Source organism: Halichoeres trimaculatus, unplaced genomic scaffold (genome assembly GCF_033239565.1).
Source record: "Halichoeres trimaculatus isolate MK-OKI-2021-1 unplaced genomic scaffold, fHalTri1.1 fHalTri1_scaffold_5, whole genome shotgun sequence".
In the NCBI taxonomy this organism is placed as follows: Eukaryota; Metazoa; Chordata; class Actinopteri; order Labriformes; family Labridae; genus Halichoeres; species Halichoeres trimaculatus.
The window spans coordinates 35095345-35111039 of NW_027437183.1; the positions used below are offsets into that span (position 1 = coordinate 35095345).

At 39.4% G+C, this 15695-nt stretch overlaps 1 protein-coding gene across 2 annotated transcripts in view; it reads right to left on the reverse strand.

Annotated features, from left to right (window-relative positions):
* Window positions 1-8576: 8576 nt before the first annotated feature.
* The window catches only part of LOC141791138 (nuclear receptor subfamily 5 group A member 2-like), a 33862-nt gene continuing 26743 nt past the window's right edge, over window positions 8577-15695 (reverse strand). For both annotated transcript variants that reach the window (XM_074671391.1, XM_074671390.1), the window contains exons 6-7: window positions 14251-14398; window positions 8577-11357 (exon numbers count right to left, since the gene is read on the reverse strand). In XM_074671391.1, coding sequence (XP_074527492.1) covers window positions 11104-11357; window positions 14251-14398 — 402 coding nt within the window. In that variant the 3' untranslated portion in view covers window positions 8577-11103. The remainder of the gene's footprint in view (window positions 11358-14250; window positions 14399-15695) is intronic.

Here is a 15695-nt window from a genome sequence, read left to right on the forward strand (position 1 = left end):
CTAGCTTGATGTCACATTTCAAACCGTAGTGCTACATCACTGTACTGATAAATAACTTGTCTCGTTGCATTGTATATGCTAAAAAGCTGCCTTGAAAAAGGAAATTTGTTCCAAAACAAACACATGCCTGGTTAAAGACACGTCTTTACGACAGTGTGCATGAGACTCCGGGCCAGAAGGTGGCGATGCAGTTCAATGAGAACCGACCTTCTTTACAGCATCTTTAATTAGCTATGACTAATGACTTTTTTCAAAGTAATTCACCAAACACTGGTGCTAGTAGTTGATCACCATTTCTGTTTGTTTGTTTGCTTTTTGTAAAGACTTCCTGTGCTTCTGCAGCCTCAAGTGAACACTGGATGATCAGCACTTTTTTCACTCTTGAGCTTAAGCTTCACATTTCAGGAGCAGAGGTTGCTTCCTGGTTTTAGCACATTTCAATATGGCTTTTGAACATTAAATCCCAGCATGCACCTGGGCTCTCTGCTCCATCATGGTTGCTGCTGTTGAGAATCTCTTATATATATATATATATATATATATATATATATATATATATATATATATATATATATATATATATATATATTTTTTTTTTTTTTTTTTAACTTTAATGCATATGGATTATCTGAAGCTGCCTTGAGCACAAAAGAAGAATGCATTTACATATTTCCTCATTGAAATTCCTCTTAGGCTGACTGAATGAACTCATCTCTGTCAGTTTCTGTTTTCTCACTTCTGTCAGAGGTCATCTATATCGCTGGTTTAGTGTGGAATGAATGCTGAGTATTTTCTGCTTTATCTTAATTTTTCTCCTGGAGTAAACACAGAATACTTGTCGTATTTCTGCCATTTTACCGGTGCCCTTCTCTGTACAAAGCATCGTCTGTTAATGACTTCAGTCTGCACGATGTACGCCTGCTGAAATCCTCGTGGGTGGAAGTGTGCACAGAGTCACAGCCCCTGAAAACCGAGCACTCAGACATGGGGAAGATTCGCAGATGAAACAAAGAAGCGAGCAGAGGAGAAAGAGCAAATGGGGGTTTTATTTTTCCTCTATTGTCTCCATTTACCTGCACAGTGTTCAGCATCAGGCCTGTGTGAAATCTCCCCCTGTGTCTTTTGTTGATGTGAATGTGCAGGCGGACTCAACAGATGGTCCCTGTCTATCTCCTGAGGGTTAAGTCACTGTCAATAGCTCTAAATTGCTTGGCAGTGTGTTGACAGAAGTTTGCGATAGATTCATTAAATGTTTAGGCGTCTGTGAAGAACGCCTGATGGAGGGTGTTCAAGTGCTGCTGGGTGTTCATTGTCCACCGGCGAGACAAAGGAGAAGTTCATTCCCTTAATCAGGAACAGACAGCGCTGGCTATTCACCCCATCAGCCATTAACCACTTCAACACCTGCTCTCTCCCTCACTGCGCCTTTCACCTCCCTCTTTTCTTCTCCTCTCTTTTGTACACAAACACACTCACTCTCCTGTAATGCGAAAACATTAAACATCAGACCGAGCGCCGAGTCCTAGCTAATGCCTGTCACTTTATTGCACCGCAGGTTGTTGAACTGCGGAGCGAGTGGATCCCGATACTCAACCACAACAAACACCGCTGAGAGGAGGGAGAGGTGGACACACGCGCAGATTCAACTTGAAGAAATGCATGGGAACACACACGCAACCACAGAAGAAGAAGAAGAAGAAGAAGAAACAGGAGGGGTGAAGGTCTAGATCTGCAAACACTCAACCTGCTGTGTCTCAGATCAGATCTGTGTTCTCATTTCAAACACACAGCATGGTTAGGTTTGTTTCAACGTCGACATCCTGAGCAACAGGGTGATGAAGCTGAGTCTGTACTGGATGCTCAGCTCAGCAAGTCAGCAGGATTTTGAAAACATTAGTAAATAAAACTCAACTGTACCTGAACAGCTTCATGTAGTGTTTTTTCTTTTTCCAAAATGTGCTCACTCCCTCTTCAAAACGAGGGCGAGGACTTTAAGTAAGCATCTCTGATTCTGTCTTCACTTTCAGGACATGAAATGCTACCATAGCTTAGCCTGTCTGACTTTGTCGGCTTTTGCAGCAGCAGGTGGTTATTTACATGAAACTAGCTGCACAGGGAGAGGAAACCGGATATTTTAGCTCATCTCTGCGCTGTGACCGGCTCTAAAGCGATAGAAGGTGAAGGACAGAAGTTTCACAGCTTTCCATGTCTGTGCCATGTCTGTATTACAGTTTTGTCACTGTTACTACTTAGCAAACCTGCTTGACATTGTGAAAATGTGACATTTTGGGAGCTTTTTGCAGAAAACAATAGAAAAAACAAGTGGTTAAAGGTGCAGTCTGTAGAGTCCATTGACACTTAGCAGAACAGACGTGGAAGAAATGGAATATTTTCTTCCTAAATGTGTTTTTATTAGTGTACATATGGGTTTGTCTTTGCTGAAATTGACGCTACAGCCTGTGAGCTTACGCACACACACACACCTTCTTCAAACATAGACCAAAAACCCTGTAGCTCGTCTGCTGGGCAGCATAATATTTCTAGCATACACAACATTTTATAAACATCAATGTAAAAAGTGAAATCTTTAACCTGGCATTACTCCATAGAGAACTGGTGATGTAGAAGCATTTTTCTGATGTTGATGAGGTGGTCTTAAGTGTTTATTTCAATTCTTTGAACTGAAATTGATGGTCCCATGTAGAATAAACATTGGTTCTCAGCCTTGTTTTTAGTGATGTACCTCCTGTGAAATTTTTTTTTTCTGCTCAGTACTTCCTAACAAGTTGTATTGAGAGTGTCTGATTTATCAAAAGTTCTCTATAAATGGTGTTGTTGGAACTAAAAATCGGATAGGTGCAAAACATGTAAAGTCATATCAACCATAAAAATAAGTAAATACTTGTTAAAAAGTAAAAAAAAACAAAAACAAACCATAAATAAAGATTTGTGCCTATAACAATAATTATTACCTTAACCCTGTGGTGCATAGTGGTCTATACAAAGTCACTTTCTCCTTGTTGCAATAGTCTCTGCGGTTGAGCCTCTAAAGCAGTAGTCCCAAACCCCAGGCTGCAGACTGGTGCCGATCCGTAAAAAATACTTGACTTGATTTATTTCAGTTTGATTTATCATCTGATTTTGAATGTTGTTTATTTTGAAAGAGTGACTGGAATCTCACCATCATACCCGTCTATGTCTCATTCTTGACACCAAATCTCCAAGCTAGCAGAGTGGGAAAAAAAAAAAAAAAGTTACTTTCTGAAGGGTAAAAGAGCCATTGAAGAGACAGAAGAAGAGCCGGTCCGTGAAAATACCATCTGACATTAAACCGGTCCATGGCACAAAAAATGTTGGGGACCCCTGCTCTGGAGTTCTCTCTGCTGCCACACTCCTTTGAGCTTCATCCAGTGGTCAGTTGGTGTAACTGCAAGTCAATTTTCTCTGACTCCAATAGGACCACCAGTCAGCCATATCTGTAGACCCCTACTGACAAATCCTGTCAATCCCTCTATTCCAAAAGAACCCCAGAGGTATAAATACATTTATTATATATTAGGGGTGTTCAATACCACTTCATATCAGTAAGAGTACTCCCTTTTGAGTACTTGCACTGACCCCTAGTACTTTTGATCCATAAAATTTCAGTAACAGTAACAGATCATTATGAACACAGAAAGCACAGTCATTCTGACATAAAGTCCAAAATAAAATACAAACAACTTTCTGAGTTTACAACTTATTTTTTATAATTTGACAAATGTGCAAAATAAAACAATGTATAATATATATATATATATATATATATATATATATATATATATATATATATATATAAAACCACACCCATAAAACCACACTGACAAACTTCCCTCTGATTGGCCAGCCCTCTGTTGGAGGTGGAGCTATGGGGAACCATTGGCGCTCAGGCCCAGCCCATAGTTAGGAGATCCTTATTAATGACCTCATCATTTCATGCAGTCTCATGAAGATCTCAGAATGGACCTTTTTCAGTTTTAGTTTTGGCTTCCAGCACTTTTACTGAATATCCATGTTTCTATAGATGAAAGCAGAATACTTCTCTGACAGATGTGAACGATGCCTTCTGGGACTTTGAGTAAAAAAAAACTGTCAGATTCTTGATGTGTAGATGACTTACAAGTAGCAAGATGAGAGCGTGTGAAGTAACAGGAGCTTGTCAAGAATGTTTTGAATGTGTAAGACTGATGTCTTTTTCAGGACGTTAAATGATTGTTGTCTGAAAGTTTGATGTTTTAGGATCTAACTGATGTGAATGATGAATTCAGACGAGGCTGAACAACAGCCACACAATGACTGCTGTACCTTATCCTGTAAAAATGAACGCTTTGACACAAAAGGTGACACAGAGGTGGAGCTTTTTACTTCACTGAATTTTATTGGTTTGATGCTATTACAATAAAATATACTTAAAGAAAACATGATGTTTTGGTCACTTTCACTTTTGGGAGGAAAACACTTCAGTTTAAGACGCGACGGATTGTCAACTCACAGGAAAAGAAAACATAAAATAAGAGCGAAAACAAAGCAATATCAAGAGAATCAGCTCCACAACATCAGCGAATCGACCTCAACATAGAGCAGAGAACTTTTTTAGTGTTGAAATGTTATCTTCTTTCTGCAGTAGATATTCACTTCACAACATAAATATACTGTACAGAGTGAGAACACAGAGCTGTCCCAACATGTGAGTGTGTGTTTGTGTTCATATGCGTGTGTTTTTATCTTAGGCAGACATTAAGTTAAGGCAGGTGGAGTGATTGTCTACAATACCTTCAAAAACGGCGGACCTTGCCACATGGATGCATGAACAGAGACTGATTTGAAATGTCCACAGTGAGAAAGTTTAGCTGCACAATACACACACTCACACACACAGACACACTAACATCCACACACACTGCTCTGACTGTGGTGACAGTGACGGTCAGTCACACCGTCTTCATTGCTGAGAGTCCTGTGCTTTATAAGAAGGGGAGGGTCTCTCTCAAAAATCCAGTTTGTTACTTTCCACAGAGCCACAGAAAGGAAAAAAAACACACCGACTGCTACAAAAACACAGTCCAGTGTGTGAGAGCCAAAGGTCAGTGGCTGATACTGTGTACGAGGCTGATAAGGCCTGTCCTGTGAAAAACCCTCTGTCCTAAAGTACAACACACAGAAACATATAGGAGAGGAGGGTTTCGGTGACCTCACAGTTGTAAAGATCTGGATAAAACTCCTTCAGTGACTCACACTGGACATTAATTGGTCTAAATCCAAAGTGAGAGCAGTGTTGTGCTCATTTATCGCTAATACCTGCAGTTTGAACATCAGATAGGTTGGGAATAAGGAGCTGCCCAGCAACACTGAGGAGAAATATCAGACAGATGTCAACATGAGACGCTAAAGATGCTTCAGAGCGGGAATGATCACGTTAAGACAAGGTTACGTTTGAAGTAAAAGTTGGAAATTGTTTCGTTAGGCTAACTGCACACTGTAATGAGGTGGCTTCAAATGGTAACCACTATACTAAATTTAGTGTATCTTTAGTCACAGTATCACTGCTGGAGTTATTCCCACAATCCCTTTCTGTTTACTGCTTGATGCATGAGCCTAATTTTTTTAGTAAGTTAACAGGAGGCTGTATTTACATTCAGGAACAGCTGAACATTCATTTCTAATGCGAACTAAATGAAATCAAACATTTAATTTTCTGCAGTGTAGGAGATGGCCTCGTTAAGTTTGTGTCAAAATAATTCAAGATTGACCAATTTACTGTTTGTAAACTGTAACAGCTACGCGCAAATCTTGGCAACTGAGGTGCTGCGGAGTACAATGGTTTGTAAAGTGACCACCAAATAACACATTTTTTTCAAACTTTAATTTGTTTTTTGTTTTTCAGAAAGAAGGTTAGGGTTAGGGTTAAGGTTAATCCAGTGTATACCCCAGTGTTAAGTTTAACACATAATTGACTCCATGCTTGTGATTGCATTATCCGTGGACAATTCCCAGACTGTGAATTACAAAAACATAAACTTGAATAATAAATAAGAAACTCTTCCAAAACAAAGACAAGCACACAGACCTAAGACCTGGTTCATAACTAAGGAGCCAGAACATTTCATTAAATATGCAAATTAAAAACTGGATTAAGAATGAAAATCATGTCCTTGTGGTCAACCCTGGTTACCTGAGGTTGACCGTGAAGTCTATCTAGTTCTCACTATTACAGAGCTAGCGGTGTACTGGAGTAAAGAGTGACCTTGTTAACTGGTGAATGTCAGCTGACGATCACTGACACATTTGGCAGAGAGTGAACAGTTAGCAAGGTCACTCTTTTTACTCCAGTACACCGGTTACTCTGTAACAGTCGGAACTGGACAGAAGTTGACTCCATGGTAAAATATTGTTTCTGACACCTGACCACAGAACAACCAGACATTTTAAAACTCTTTACTGTTTTAATTTAGTGTTTAAAAATGATAACTTGTCTGAATGAATGGAGCTAAAACCCCACTTCAGCTGCCAAAATGAGCACGCATATATCTATAACAACATTATCATTGATAAATTGATCTATTAGACTGAGTAAACACTTTGTTCTAGTTTTGGACTTCATGTAGCCTGTTCAGCTTTCCTTTTAGCACCTCATCTTCAATGTTGTCCCTCACTTTGACCCACATCTCTGCAAACTTTTGAGCAGGGAAAAAACGCTTGTCTGGCCCATTAACAGGGATGAGGAGAAGACTGTTTAGTCTGAACATGTTCAGTTAGTGTCAGAAATGTAAGCCCATAACTTGCCTGTTGTTTCAACTGGTTTACTGACGGGAATCAACCATGGGATGGACAAGCAGCTGTTATATGACGACGTCATTGATGAGTTTGCTAGTAGTATACACTGTGACTGTGATGTTAAATATGTAAGTGTTGATTTTAGCGTTGTTTTGTGTTCTTTTTCAACCTAAAACAGATGCTGTTTTTTGTGTTTTTCTTTTAACCAGGCTTTAAATTGAAAGTTAATATTTCTTAAAACACCCAATATCTACTCTCTTAACTGACGTATCACGATTACTGTTTACATTATTGCTTTACTTTTTGTTACTTTCAGTTGCCTGAGTGGCTTAACTTCTGATGTTGAATTTTCAGATAGAGGTTAGCATGACTGTAGCTTGTTTTTCCCGTTAACTCATTGGCTGCTATTGATGTCTATAGATGTCAATTCGATTATAACCATTAACTGCATCCATAGAAGTAAATGATGTTTTTCAGCGGAGGAGGTGGGGTCTGGCAGAGCTTGTCAATCAATATCAGGATTGTAAGGTGTAAGATGACAGAGACGCAGTGGGGCGTTGCAGGTCAGAAAAGTTCTGGCAGATGGAGAGGATCAAAGGATGGAGCATCAGAGACAAGTGCGATCTAAAAAAGTATGTTGTGTCTGTTTTTTTTAAATCAAAAACAGTAAAAGAGACAAAAAAGAGAGTCTTCTTAGGTAGTTTTGGTGTTTACATAATCACAGAAAACAACATCCTGTGGGTCTTGCAAGATCACTCAATTGTGTGAAAATTGTGGCATTTTTATAAATGATCTAAAGGGTTAAGAACCTCTCCATTGTATTTTAACAAACTAGCCCCCACAAAACTAACATGCCAGTCTCTGTTGGTAGCATTCATTGACATTGTTCTGTCTTTACTAGAAATGCCTGCATCCTGGTTTATACTTCTGTGTTGACTCTCCGCTGATGTGGCTGACACGGCTGACGCTTTAAAGAGTGTGACACACTTTTGCGCTGATGTTTGTGGCTTCGCTCTGTCACAAAGCATGCGAGGGCAGCCAGATTGACGTTTTCTGGTCCAGCTTTCTGTTCTACTTGTTTGATTTTGACAGGGGGCAACATCTTGTTTAGAAAACTGAGGCCAATGCAGAAGTGCTAAAAGTTGCTTTTCATCAGCATGTACATGAGGCTGGCTGCAGAGAGACTGGACACCACGTTAATACAGACCTACGCCATCAGCTATAGTGTTGAATCGAAGCAGAAGTATAAACCAGATTTATCTACTGATCACTGTTACCCATCCAAACACGTGTAGGCTCCACTGCTCTGCTGAACTCTGCTGAACTCTGCTAAACTCAGCTTCACGTTTCTGCAAACTGGTCTGATTAAGCTGCCTGAATTTGCTTCAGAAAGAGGAGGAGCAGAGAGGAAAACAAACAGAGAAGTGTGATTACACGATCCACGCAACCAGCTCTCCCACCTGTTTTTACATATGCTCTCGGTTACTAGATTTGAACATCTTTGTAGGTAGTTGTTACTGTGGGTGAATTTTTATTTCACTAAACTTTTAAGTTGTATTTTGTTTTCTCCTAGATTTTTTTTCCACTTGGAGAACTTGGCACAAAGGCTACATCATGATTTAATCAAACAAGATTTAATCAAACAAGGTCATTTGCACTTTTTTTCTCACAAAATTGTCACTTTGTTTACAGCATGTGGTTAAAAACACTTGTGTGATACAGTTTTTTTTTTTTACCAGAATGTTATCTCTGATGCACTTGCATTGTTTTTTTTTTCATGGCATTACCAGTTTACCACTGATTCATTTTGAAGCTTTGTTTTTATCAAACTGATGGTAAACATTGAAATATTTTATAGTTTAAAAAGATATTAACTTCAATAATTCAATTTACTTGTAGGTTGTATTGTTTTTTTTTGCATTTTTACCTAAAACATTACCAGTCTTATCCCAAAGTAGGGCATGCAGGTAATGACGTTACTATGGTATTGAACTAAGTATCTGTACCAGCTGATACCCAAAGCCATGGTACCGGTTTTAGTAACAGGACCAGAAGAGTTAGGTTGGTGTTTCCCTGGTGTGAACTTCTTATCCTGTTTCGCTTTTGTAACTTCACAGCTATGTAAACATCTAAATGAAATACAGAAAAAATCATTGCATCACAGTCTTATCATGTGTTGATGTCTTATTTTTAGAGAAAAAAGGGTCTCACTAGACGTAATATGAGCCACATTTATGTGAAAAGTCCAGAAAGTTGTCTCATTTCCAGATTTTAAAGGGGGGAAATGTCGCCTGAATTGTAAAGAGTTAAAAAAATAAAACATAAACACTTCCTTAGATATCCTAAAAACTTAATCTAATCATGAATGCATTCTTGTAAAGGACTCCAAATCTAGGAACAGGTTTTAAAAAAAGCATCTAAAATTCAGATCTAGAATGTTGATTTCTGAAATAAACTACAGGTCCCTGCTCAGGTGATGTCACTCGATTTTTCTGATCCATTCTCTGTAACAGGTGGTCAAGTTTGACGTCTTAAGATCTGACACATAGGTCGGCTTTTTGGAAGCTGTACTCCTCCTCTGGATGAATTTATTGATCTGTCCTGAGACTGGGATTGGAGAGGGCAGAGGATGGGTCGAACACACACAGTCCAGTCATTCAGGAGATCAGGATTTGACTCCGGAGTCAAACCCGCAGAGAACAGCTTCTTTTAGGCTTTTTTCTTTGAATACAAAACATAAACAGGCTATTTACTTGATACACATAAAGTAGACACTGCTGGAATGATCACATCATTGACAGATGGACTGTCTGTTCTCAAACCTGAAGCAATATTTATGCCTTAGAGAAAAACCAACATTCAGAGCACTGAAGGTGGGTGAAAGTGACAGACAGGTAAGGGTCAGAATCAAAAACGTGCTTTAAACCAGTTAAAACAACATGTAAGATGTTTGTTCAAATGTGTAGTTAGCATTTCTGTTGGTGTCACAGTATTTTATGACCTTTTTACCATTTTTACCAACTAAAGAACCAGTCCTATTAAAGTGTTTAATGGTGTTACCACAAAAATTGGACAAGTATTAAATCATTTTAAAATTAAAAAAATCATTTTTTACTGTGTAATCAGCTACCCAAATAATATTCTTTGTTAGATTTTTTTTTTTTCAATATCAGACGTTTTTTAATTAATTTATTTTTTTCAAATGAAAACACTGATTACACCAACTGACATTCATCAGTTGCATGTCTTACACCCAGGTGTATATCTTGAAGGGAGATGTACATTTTATTTAGTCTTTATTCTGTCCCTCTTATAGCTCTTCATGATTTACTGAAAAAATGCTTTGGTTACACTTGCTTCATTTTAGCTACTGTCTCTTTAAGACTCCCAATTTCACAAACCCCCTTCCCTCTGATTCTCCACTGACATCTACACACAGGCCTGTAAGAGATGGAGCTGTGGGAAGACGTTGGTGTTTGAGGCCTGTACCTTCAATGTTTCATAAACCAGTCAGGAGATGCTCATGTGATGACCTCATCATTTCAAGTCTGGTGAAGATCTGGTGCTATTTTTTATATGGAGTGTTTTGATTCGTTTATGGATAGATTCAGGGATTTCTAAAACATATGATTATGTAGAGGATTGAGGATTCTGAACATCCAGCATTGTTACTTTAAAACCATGTTTAAAATATGAGAAAGCAGAAAACCCCCTCTTTAACATTGAAATAAAAACAGAATACCCCCTCTTTAAACTTGTAAAAGAACTAAAACTCTATCGCAGGGTTATTCAGATACGCAATGCAAAAAGAAGTCAGGACGTGATGCGAGAAGCAGCTGTCACATGTCATACGTTGCCTTGACAACACCTCTGCAGGCTGGAGGAGCATCTTCCTCCCAGTCTGTTTGCTGGGCAGCTTGGATGTGTTTGTTGGTGTGGTGTTGAATTTATAAAATATTTGGAGGGAAATGATAGAATACATAACCACAGGCAGATCTAATTTTAATTTTTTGAGAGCAGGGAACAAATCCAGTTTGTAGAGGTCACATTTCTGCAGCTCTGCAGGGTATGACGACATTAACTCTGAAAATCTACCTCCAGCTTTTTCATCCTAAACTCTACAGAATATTTTCTCCATTTAAAGTCAAACAAAAGCCCTCACAAAGAAGACCCATAATGCCTCTCTTCATTTGATTTTTTCATCACACATACTTTCTCATACACACACACACAGACACACACTTTCTCACCTAAACAAACAGCCTTAAGCCGGCCAAGGCTCCCTCCCTCTCACACACACACTCGTTTGGCGTGCAGCATCTCGATCAGCAGGTTGTTGCAGGGCATCTCTCCGCTCAGGTGCATGTAGGTCAGGTAGTCCTCAGCCTGCGTGCTCAGCGAGCGCAGCTCCGGCAGACGCACCATCAGCTGGCTGAACTTCTCCTGGAACTGAGGGTAAGTGGACAGAGTGTACTCCAGCAGGGCGCCATTCACCTGCTCCTGGACGCCTTCCACGAACGCCTGGTCCTCCAGCAGCTTCACATCTACACACACACACACACACACACACACACACACACACACACACACACACACACACACACACACACACACACACACACACACACACACACACACACACACACACATTAGAGATGTGCCTCTGTTGCCTCTGGGCTGATTTCTGGTATTAGTAGCAGGATGTAAAACATGAAAATATTAGACTGATGTTTTTTCTCGCACCTTGCTCAAAGCCAATAATTCTTCTCACAAGTTCATTAAAATTTCCTTTAAATAATTCATTAAATGTTGGAATTTAGTTTTTTTATAAGAAGATAAAGAAATTCAATTTCAGATGCAGGCATGTGACACATTCATGTATAGTGAGGATTTAATACGGTGTATTGGCTGTATGCATACTTTACGTCAGAAATATGGAAGTGCACGATGCGTGGGTGGCTCAGTGTGTGTGTGAGACAAAAGCCGAGCCCTCCAGTGGACCGGCATTCAGCATCAGCTGAGCCCAGCTCCGAGAGCCCATTCACGCAGTAATTAAATGTTTTGAATCAATGTTCTGAATCATCTTTTCAAGCTGCTTAAGGGCAATTAAATTACCCCCAAAAAAACCTGACTCTGGAGACGAAGGAGAGCGTGAGCAAAGCAGCCACAGGCAAAGACGGCAAATATTTTCTGCCTCTGACAAGTGCTCTCACCATTCAAAAGCTCTTTGTTCCTGCTCTGCCAGCGCTAAACAGCAAACACTTCTGGGAATCTGGGCAAGCCACATCTATGCTCTCTCCATCTGCACGAAGCGCCACATGAATGTCGGTCCTGCCATCGAGTGATAGAGCCATCCATTACGCTTCTTTTGAATGCCATTAGTGGACAATGGAGGAGGATGTCTTTGTTAATGTTGGCTTTTGTCAACCCTAGAAATTTAATTAAGTGAATTTATTGGAGGGAAAAAGGCCAGTTTAGAAAACACTTGTAACCTTAAAAATAAATAGCTACCGCAGATAATCAGCGATTGTGACATTTTTTTTTTTTTTTTCATTACCATGTCAGTCGAGCTATTCAAATTCCGCTAAAGGACAGCATCAGTATGGCCCTGCAGATCCACTCAGGAGATTGATTTTTACATCCAAACACTCTTTTCTTCTGGAAACATCAGCAGCAGCATGTGTATGCTTCTGCTGATGTGTCTGTAAAACACAGTTTTAAGCAGGAAGGAAAGCAAAGCCTGAAGACATGTGTTAAAGGAGGAGGCTCCATAGGTGTTATACGGCCCATTGTAGGCTGATTAGAAATTACAAAATAAATCTATTTTCTAATTTTATTTTTCGTTTTTATTTTGTATTGATCATTGTGTTTTATTTGTTTTTGTATTTACATACACGACGACACAATCTGTGAATCAATACACACACATGATTGAGTTGTCACAAGGTCACAAGATGACTTTAGCCCTTAATGTCGGAATTAGTTAAAACTTATTATTAAAATTAAAAAAGATTGTTTTTATGTGTTTTTGCATTCCTGCAGATGTTGAATTAAGTGGAGGTGTAAATTTGAGTATTGCACATCCAATAGTGATAACTAAGTTACATTATATATCTATAGACATGAGAAGTTCATCCCCAATCAATATATTGTGACACAGTGGATCTGATACAATCTTGTGTTGGTGTAGAATATAAATCTATAGGAAATAATAAAGTACAGAGGTCATTTCAGCTGCATCAGGACCTGACAGGGTATGTCGCCAATCTTCAACAACAGGCATCAAGGGGTTAAAACTGTCTGCTCATGCTGAAAAAAAGAAAGCAAAACTTTGACTGCTGAGTATTTGTCTACTGAAGTCAGAGGTAAAAAAAAGAGTGTTTAGTTTGTGAAGAGCTAATCACTGTGTTAAAGGATTACAAAAACTTGACCAATGCTAAATAGGCGCAAACATCAGAGGCTATGCTAGCTAAGCTACAATGGCAGAAAGTCTTTTTTTTTTTGTTTACAAAGCTTCACTCATCTGGGGCAGCAGCAACCAAGGCCAGCTTTGTGATATCCCAGAAAAACTGCTAAAAAAAAGTAAGACGTTCTCAGAGAGAGGGTTTGTCAGAGAGTGTCTGGTGGACTTGGCAGTGCTAATACGCCCTGAAAAAAAAGAGGAGCATTGAGCAAGTCCTGTGCTCCAGGTGAACTGTGATGAGAGGGATCGAGGACATTATGGGGACTCTGGAGCTTCAGATGCAACGTGAAGTGGTAAGTTTTGACTTTTTCTCTCGCTAAAAAAGAAGACAGAACTAAAAATAAAAACCAAATGAGGCGGTTCAACAACAAATGTAGGCGTTTTAAGGCACCAACTCACAGTGAACTACCATGACACAGACCTTTTCCTCAAAATCACAGTTTGGTAACAACCATTAACAAAATATTTTGTATCTTGCTTAATATTTGGAGAGATGTCTCTAGAAAGCTAAGACGTTTCCAGCAGTACATGAAACTCAAAATGTGTTTTGAGGTGAATGTGACTGAGAATGATCACTAATTTAATGAATCACAAATAGTGAAAACGTTTAACATTGTTGGGGCAAATTTGAGTGAATAAATGACATTTTTTTGCAAGGCGAACTCACTTTTTCATTGCTTCATCATGGCATATACTCTTACCGGTCTTACTAACTTGTCAAAACAAAGCAATTTACTGCTTTTTATAAAGAAACACAATAAATATGACGCAGGATTGAGTCCTGCCTTCTGGCCTGGCTCTACATATTTTCTAATGTGGTCCCATGGAAAAAATAATCGCCCACCTCTGCTCTAAATGTAAAACTTAACCTCTAAACATGATAAAAGTCAGACGTAAGCTGTGACAGGGGAGCTGTTTTTCAACCAGACTTCATTACATCCCCGTGATGCAGAGCAAACATGAGGTGGACTCACTCGGGTTGAACAGGAGGAGGAACTTCATACAGGCGACCTCTCTGCGGTCCACCTGCAGCGCCCGCAGCCTCGCCGCCAGCTCCTGACCTCTCTGGACCAGACCGGACAGAGTGGCCTCAGCCTGGGACAGGATGAACGACAGCTCCACCTGTGGACAGAGAACGGATCAATGTAGGACGTCCAAGATTCATAAGAGTGCCGGGTGATGTTTCTGTTTGCATGCTTCTCATAATAAGTTAAAACTCCTATTTTTTGTCATAGTTTACAATAATGGATGAAAAATGCAACTGTAAATAGTTTTTGATTTTGGATAGCATTCTCAAACCCCCCATCAGTGTTTCAAGACCTCCAAGGGGGTCACAAACCCGACTTTAGGAACCAGCAAAAAATACCTGAATGCAGCAAAGTGTTTTTCATGAACTGGTCTGATGAGGAGACGTAAGATTTATCATTTTTGTTAATTTCAAAAATGTCCTCGGTGTTTGAGTCCAAGTCAAGTCTGAGTCACCAAAGGAAAAAAATCAAAGTTGAGTCCTCTTCATCTGAATATGAGTCCAGGTTGAGTCCGCATTACTTTAGCCCAAGTCCTAGAAAAGCCCCCAAAACAGGACACAGGAAAATTGCCTTGTGGAACTTTAAGTATCTTACTTTTAAAGCATTATGATGAAAATAGCCCAAGATAGGGTTACAGGATAAGGAATGATGCTGTTTGGCTCCAGATTATTTCCTGTGTAAACCTGGACTGACTGCGTTAGACAGTATTAATGTGCAGAAAACACATTCAGTAAATTCACATTAGTGTCTGTTGATGTGAATTTCAGAGTGTGACAGCTGAGGAAGGAGCCTCCACTAGAAACCTTGGCCGAATTGCACAGACTGTAAGTATGATGCTTACAATAAATCCTTGATCAAATCACTCTTTATCCAACTTAGAAGAAAATTATTTTTGTACAGACACATCTGCAGTCAGAATTTATTCATGTGATGTTACTTTGTTAAGTTAAAAACAGATCACAACTTAACCAAACACTGTGGGACCATTGTTTATCTTATTTACATGGCTCTGTCTCTTCATGGTCATGCTTTCACTGTTCTCTGCTGCTCTCTGAATCTCACACGGCAGAGCTCCAACCTGATGTGTACACAGACACACAGACACACTGTGTATCAGACAGAGAGTCAGGAAAAATAATGTCACAACCACCACGAGAAACACAGAAAAAAAATCTTTTACTCAGCGCTGCTTGGGCGTCTCAGTGAAAATGTCCCTGTCTTCTTTTCTTTTTTGTTTCTCCTTTTTTTATTTTTATTTTTTTATAGGGAATGTGTTGCTCCATACATGACAGCATTAGCTATAGTTTTTAAAATCCACAATCTGCGGCCTCCCTTAGACATATTTCCACTCACTGTTGCTGAATGAAACAGCACATGAACGCACATGCAAG